Genomic DNA, 7,830 nt, shown 5'->3' with positions numbered 1-7,830 from the left:
AAAAAAAACTGCTGGCCTTGTGCCAAAATTTGAAACTGTTAAGTTTTAGTCTCTGATAATGTCTCATTCTCATTGCTACAATTTCAGAAATATATGGAATTAATATTTATAAATGTTGCAAACAATGCTTTTGTTTAGTTATCTATAAAAATGTTCAAAATTGAAATGTAAATAAGTTGGCTAAAATACAAGTGCAGCAATTTCCTATTTAGACAATACTAACGTCAGTTAATGCTGTTGTCACAGACTAGTCAGTCATTTTGGTTTGGTATTCTGTTTCTTAGGTAGTTTTATGTAATAACATTTCTATTTGCCATACAGCATCATTTTCAGTGGAATTTTTATTATACATTAACTTGTTACAATACTTTTTAGTATCTAATTTGTAATTAAAAAAAAAAAATCAGTGTGAAAACTTCAGAGCTTATAAATATTTAATGATTTATTTCATACATAATTGTTTTTTTTTTTTCTGAAGCTATTTTAAATGGTAGGTTTAAAAAGGAAGCTATAAAATTAATCAGGTATATATATTTTTTTTCCAGATAAAATACACATTAAGCAAGCCAATTCTGCTGTACTTTATTGGAGCCAGAAACATACGTCTAGTTTTGGTCCTTGCATGATTTTAAACTTTTTAGGACAGCTAAGTGATACAGTCTCAGATTTGTCTTGTATTATGAAATTATAATTTAACTGCTCATTGATATAAGCCATATATTCACTCTTCACAAAATACTGAAAAATTACCTTTTTTCTTTCTTTCAGTATTTTTATTTATAAAAAAGTTAATTTCATCAGTTGTACTGCTAGTTTTGAGAATATGAGAGTTGACATGCTTTGAGTCCAATTTCTTTTTTGTCTCATTTGATAATGTGTTTGCACACATACGTATATATATATATAAAATATGTATGCTAATGTTTATATTGTGTGTGTGTGAGATATTATGTCATGGAGAGTCGTATTTTTTATTAAAATTTATAAGCATTTCCTGTGATAGAAACCAAAACAAATTATATTAATAGCTATAAATTTACCTGTATTTTTTTCAGAGAGCTAATACCAAAGTATTATCTGCTGTTGTAATGTGTTCAATAAATAGCTAGCATTTGTTTCGTATATTGTATAGAGTATACCTTAACTATTGAACAAAATTGGAGACACAGATGAAGTCGTCTATGGCTATTGCAAGTAATTAATTTAGGAAGATTTTCCCTGTTTATAGATCTCTCTAAAGCATACTTAAATATTTTTTTTTATCAGTGTTTTAAGAAATATGAAGGGTATTGTTCACAACCTTTGGTAAAGCCCCTGTGATTATTGGGAGCAAGAAACCATGATTTAATCCTGATCTTTGGGGCAACAATGTTTCACTTGATAATACAACTGAGGTCTGGTGTCAGACAAGAGGATAAATTATGTTTATCAGTCAAGAAAGCTACAGTCTGACTGGTTTCTGTCTGGTCATGTACAAGATACCTTGTCAATGCCAAACAAGCTTATTAACCATATGGTTATTCCTGCATCTATACTGAAAATATTTAAATATTTTGCAAGGGAGTTTCAAGGCCAGTTAGAATATGATGTTTGAAGAAACAAGTAATATGATTCCTCCATAGGCAGGAAGGTCTGATGTGTTTCTGAAAAATGAAGCAAATGATTTGTGTAAAGCAGTTTTTCAAGCTTCCTTTTTTGTTTTATACTCCATTTTGAATTTTAAAAAGTGTGCCTCATTATAAACAAATTTAGTTTGTATTCACACATATAAAAGTAACTTACACACCCTACTTTGAGAAAGACTTGTAAAGATGTTTTGTAGTTAAGAAGTTTGTTTCACAATGTTTGCATTTCCACATTGACCTATTGTATGGCATCTTGGGCAAGTGTCTTCTATCCTGACTACAGAAGTTGTATGGAAGCTTGTAGGTTGTGTCTGTTTACATCAAGGAGGAAAATTGCAGTTGAAGCAATGTACTCTTGTATTTATTCCACTCTGAAGTATATAAACATTTCCATATCACTGGCTATTGGAAATATGCAGTGAACTGAATGGTCTATTGGAAACTCATAAAAATTCATTCTGTTGGTCATACAACACAAAGTATAAATAAGTTTTAATGAGGCAAGGTGTTTACTAAATTGAAATTCTGTTGGCTTAAAACAATACTATTCGTATTTAAATGTGATTGCTGTTCTGAATTGAATTACATAACCTAAAATTTAAGCAAAATTTACTCTTCGAGAAAGGGAAAAGAGTTGTTTACAAGTAATCTATAGGAAGTTATTTCAAGAAATTGAGAATTTCCATGTTGAAGGGAGAAATCTGATGCCAGTGTGTAGCTGGTGATTGTAATGGACATGTTGCAGTGATCTTGGACCACAAGAGAAGCATAGCATAAATTTGGTGTCATTGAACTAAAGGAAATAATTCTTAAGCCAATGTCTAAACTAACTGATGTACTGAACAAAATCAAATTCAAATGCTTGTGGAAAAATTTGATTTTTGCTAGGATGGTGACATGTTTTAATTTTAGCAGATATAGTCAGTGAAACTATTCAGTCATATTATTAATATGCTCCAATATTTGTTATTTACGACTATGAAGTAGAATGTTTTTGGAAACTACTTCATTATCCTTGATCATCCATTTAAGTCATTCTTTGGAACACAAGTGTCGTTCTCTTAAAAGCTACATCACTGAAATAATATAAAATTTAACTTCTACTGAATTCAACTTTTTAAAGTGGATAGTAATTTGTCCCCTACTAAAAGAGGTCCAAGGGGGAAATATCTCATTAATCCTTTAGCATATCCTTGTTTATGTTCAATCTGGCCTCTCACGCGCCTATAAGTATACAGACTACCAAAATCTCACAAGTTATGAGATAATGCATGATTAATTCAAAACCTGGAAGAAATAATATTTGACTGTAATCTGATTGCTAAAGAGTTAAGGAAGATAAGGTAAAAGTTACTGAAGAAAAATATGCAACAAATGTCATTTGAACTGAACAACAGTTTATACAATAAAACATGTCGTTCTTCATCCTCTTACTATTTTTTTATCCAACCTTAGGAAATACTTTATATCATTTCAAACGATACTTATTTTCAACAATATCTGGCAGTACAGCAGGCATTTGTCGCTGTATGTGTTCTCTGTCTACATTGAGTGTTCAAGGAGATATTGGTCACAGAATTTGATTATGGTTATCAGAAGAGCATTATGATTATTCAATGTTACTATGAAATTTAATTCAGCTAATGAATGCAATCCTTTGATTGAAAAAAAGAAAAAAAGTGATTGCTTCTCACCTTTTATTTTTCAGTAGTCTACTGGTACAGTTATTTCTTTCATATGAGCTTAAATATATTTTTAATATATTTAACTGTCTGTCCAAATTAGCATAGAATATATATAGGTTGTGATGTATAAAATTTGTATTGTTTCCTTGTCTGTCACAATAAAGACTACAAGGTAGAGTATGCAACAACTAATGAAATGGCATTTCAAAATGTCTGAAACAGCTTCTCATTCTGACTTGAATTCCCTTGACATATTGCAAGTCTTCAATCTTAGCTTTCTGTTTCGGGTTTATAGTAGATAATGCACGTTTCCCTCTCTATTGTGGGATAGGAAATTTAGAGTATGATAGCTTATGTACCATCCAAAGCTAGTCTTTCCTATAAGAATTGGGAAACTGACAGCAGGATATAACTGTTTATAGAACCAAACATTTACTTTTCAACTATTTCTACAAATTTTGTACTTCACAGTCAGCGGTGTCATTTAGTGCAATATCCTCTTCTTCATCAGAATCTTCCAATTTCTGCCACCAAGGTGCAGCTATTTTTTTCAGTGCCTTTTTATGTGCAATTTTAGCCTTTGTTGATATAGGCAGCGAAGGACTGGAGTAAATGTCGACATCTTTTTCTGTTACTGATTCAAGTTTTGGTGCATCTGTAACGTAAGAGATTTTAAAGCTTGAAGTAGCAGATTGAGTAGTACACATTGAAATATTCCTTTAGCTAATTAGATTCACCAATGTTAACAGACGTAATTCAATGTGGATAATATTTGTTTTAAACCTGATTCTCACAACTGACAATTTTCTTTTTGGGGTCTAGCAATAAAACAAAGGTTAACAGTTTCAGTGGAACGTATTTCTTAAGATGAAGGCTTAGGTCAGTGTTTATTGGGTAGAAGTCATGACAGCATAGGATAAACATTTAGATGTGAGGTAATTGGAAAATGATTTTAGTGACATTCAGTATTTCATGGTAGAGCAAATATAAAACTTTTGGAGAACCCCTGGAATTAACCATATTCAGGACATAACTTTTTATAAAAGTTGTAAGTGAACTTTATAGTATTTGTGAATTGTTGAGCAAAATGTTTGCTGTAAGTTTGGAGATATGCAATGTTTTTATATGGCAGTAGACCCTTGCTATGTGGAGTAAGAGCAAATACAAAATTAACACATCATTCAACACTTTGTATGTCTTAGTGATGGAGCAGGAGAGGAGGGTGGTTGAATGGAGGGATTGGATTGTAGAGAGTGAATGATGCCACCAGGAGACAAACATACTTGATTCGCTGTAGAGATATGACAGTCCTGAATATTTGTTCTGCAGATTAGATAAATTGGTTAATATTGGCTAGTATTTTTGAAGATTTTCAGAATTTAAGCTATAGAAACATGTCCTGCTGTGATTACAGTTATCAGTCAATAAGCATCTGTTTGCGATATCAGGGGAGAGGTTGCAGAAATGACACTGATGGTTTATGAAAAGCTAAACTCTATATTACTCTTAATTGACTGAGATATCACCACAAACAACAAATGAGTATACATGTCTACTACCTGGTTTTGTAGATCCAGATACAAATTGTTTGAAGGTGGCAACAAAGATAAAATTAATAAATTGGTATATATTTATTATTTAGACCTGATAAAGTACAATTATAAACAAAAGACATTCTAGCCATGATAATCATACCTCTTTGCTCATAGTCCTGCTGGATGAGAACCTATCTGGACTAATTGGCTGCTAGAATGGGTTAGATGGATACATATCAAGGCTTTGTTTTATAGCTAGGTGCCATTCTTGTAATCCTTGTTTTTCAAGTAAAGAAGTTGTCATTTCACTTGTACTTGAAAGCAAAAAGCTACCAGGTTTTAGCATTGTGGTTCCAGCACCAACGAAATCTTGTATGAGTTATTGGTGGCCTAAATAGTGCTGAAGCCATAAAAAACTCTCAGTTTACTCAGTAAAGTAGCTGATATTAGGAAGAGCATTAATCCATGCCGAAGTAGACACTAGAACTTTGTGCAGTCCTCTTGGACTTATGACTTCATGTCGAATCATTTTTGTTTTTTTTTCTTTAGAGCAATTATTGCCCTCCAGCTGTAAGTCACCAAACCTGGGAGTAGAACCTGTTTCTGGGGTTGGATGCTTTACTTAACTCATGTTACCATATTTATGTTTATGTACACTGACTTTTGTTTTAGTTAATTTTGAAAATAATAGAGAATTCAGTTAAATAATCTTGGCTGGTGTTCAGCATGTAAAATGTTACGAAATTTTATTGGAAGATTTTAGCTCAGAAGTTTTTATCAGAAAGGTTAAGAGTGTAACACATTCAGTAATATGACACCTTAGTTCCAAACCCATTATGCTTCAGAAACCAACACATCTAAAATTATATCAGCTACACCATGTTTGAAACTTGCAACTTTCCATATGTTAAACAGATGGGTTGTAGTCAAATCTCACTCAGATCACAATCTTTGATTATAGTTTGGCTTGATATGAACCAACATGGACTAATTGCAAGTCACAAGTATGCAATACATTTTTATGTCCATCTCTCAATGCTAGCATGGGTTAGATGAATATGTAGTATCAAGGCTTTGTTTTATAGCTTGGCACTATTCGTGTGATAATCTTTAGTTGCTTTTCAAATAAGGAAGTTGCCACTCCACTTGTGTTTGAAAGCAAAGCTATCAGATGATTTGTTGACAGGAAAATGTCAACATACATTATTGCCTATAGTGCAGAATGTGAGTATTCGCATACATATACAAGGGCCATTGTACAATTTCTGCCTACAAAGGGGGGGGGGCATGTCTACCTGGAGTTAGAGCTGTAGACACTTGCCTAAGGTACGAAGCAGAGGAAATGAGCCTGAAACCATGCCTGCTCCCATCATATGTATATAAATTCTTCCACATCATCATCATCATCGTTTAACGTACGTTTCCCATGCTAGCATGGGTTGGACGGTTCAACTGGGGTCTGGGAAGCCAGGAGGCTGCACCAGGCTCTGATCTGGCATAGTTTCTATAGCTGGATGCCCTTCCTAACGCCAACCACTCCGTGAGTATAGTGGGTGCCTTTTATGTGCCACCAGCACAGGGCCCAGAGGAGGCTGGCAATGGCCATGATCGGTTGGTGCTTTTTATGTGCCATCGGCACAGAAGCCAGTCAAGGTGGCGCTGGCATCAGCCACGTTCTGAAGGTTCTTTTTACATGCCTTTTTACATAATAAATACTTCCTTTAGATTTCTTATTTCCTTTTGTTTAAAGATGGATGAGTGTTTGGGCCATTGAATAATTGTGCAAAATTTAAGGTAGCTTAGCTCTGTATTTATGTGGAGAAAATTTATTAATCAATGATTTGGTTCTATGAACAATCACATATCTACCATAATATTTTTGTTACTTGGTATATATGAAAACATTTGATTATATAAATTGAAGCATAGTAGTTAAGTGTGAGGACCATTTATCAAAAAATTATGGTTTTGAATTTTGTCCTAATCATGTAAACAGACATATTTCATAGAAATAATTTTATACTTAGACTGGCGGATCCATTTCCCTTCGATTATCAAGAAAATAGAACAAAGGGAGCTAATCCTATTTTTCCTTTTTTTTTTTTTGTTTTAAATCTAAAATGACTTAGGTGAAATAATTGAACCTCACTTGCTATGTTTTTCTATTATGGAATAAAAATAGTTTTGTACTATGACGCTTAGTTGATCAGAAGAATAGTATATGCTAATATAAAGAATCCAGCAGTGTTAATAGGTGATACTCACTGATTAAAGACTCTGAATCTACATCTAGTCTAGCAAGCAAAGCTTTATTGTATAGTAATTGTTTCCGGGATGCTTGTAGGTTGTTGTAGAACTGCTGCAGAAGCTCATTAGCTTTCAGATGAAGACGTTTCTGCTCTTCAAAGGAACCCAGTTTTTTCTAGGAAAAGAAAGAAAAACATGAACCCTTCAGAAAACACTACATTACTATTATTAAGGTGGGAAGCTGGCAGAAATGTTAGCACGCCAGTCAAAATGCTTAGCAGCATTTTGTCTGTCCTTACGTTTTGAGTTCAAATAACGTCAAAGTCGATCTTGCCTTTCATCTTTTCAGGAGTTGATAAATCAAGCACTGGAGTCAATGTAATTGGCTAGTCTCTCCCACAAAATTTTAGGTCTTGTGCCTTTTGTAGAAAGGATAATGATCAATAATATTAATATGCCAAATTGTTTTTTGTATGTACCTGACATGTGTATCACGCTTAATAGAAAGAAATTTTGTTGCTTAAATAAAAATTCTTAACTAGACCTCTTGTAATTTCTGGAAGAGATTTGAAACCATCACCTATGTGTTGTATTACTACTTCTTAACACCCATGCCTACTAGTAGGCCACCAAAGCAGCAACAATCTTAATGAGAAAATTAAGATACTTAAATATGACGTGTATCGAGAGAATGAGAGAGTGGCTGACAGCTATTTGAATTTCTTTCTACCATTGAAC

At 33.2% G+C, this 7,830-nt stretch overlaps 1 protein-coding gene across 1 annotated transcript in view; it reads right to left on the bottom strand.

Annotated features, from left to right (window-relative positions):
• Positions 1-3,005: 3,005 nt before the first annotated feature.
• The window catches only part of LOC106869131 (IQ calmodulin-binding motif-containing protein 1), a 36,643-nt gene continuing 31,818 nt past the window's right edge, over positions 3,006-7,830 (bottom strand). The window contains exons 13-14 of the mRNA XM_014914703.2: positions 7,111-7,267; positions 3,006-3,965 (exon numbers count right to left, since the gene is read on the bottom strand). Of these exons, the coding sequence (XP_014770189.1) occupies positions 3,760-3,965; positions 7,111-7,267 (363 nt within the window). The 3' untranslated portion in view covers positions 3,006-3,759. The remainder of the gene's footprint in view (positions 3,966-7,110; positions 7,268-7,830) is intronic.

This window comes from Octopus bimaculoides, chromosome 3 (assembly GCF_001194135.2).
Source record: "Octopus bimaculoides isolate UCB-OBI-ISO-001 chromosome 3, ASM119413v2, whole genome shotgun sequence".
Classification (NCBI taxonomy): Eukaryota; Metazoa; Mollusca; class Cephalopoda; order Octopoda; family Octopodidae; genus Octopus; species Octopus bimaculoides.
Note: the sequence above shows the minus strand (reverse complement) of the source record. Positions and strands in the feature narration are given on the sequence as shown.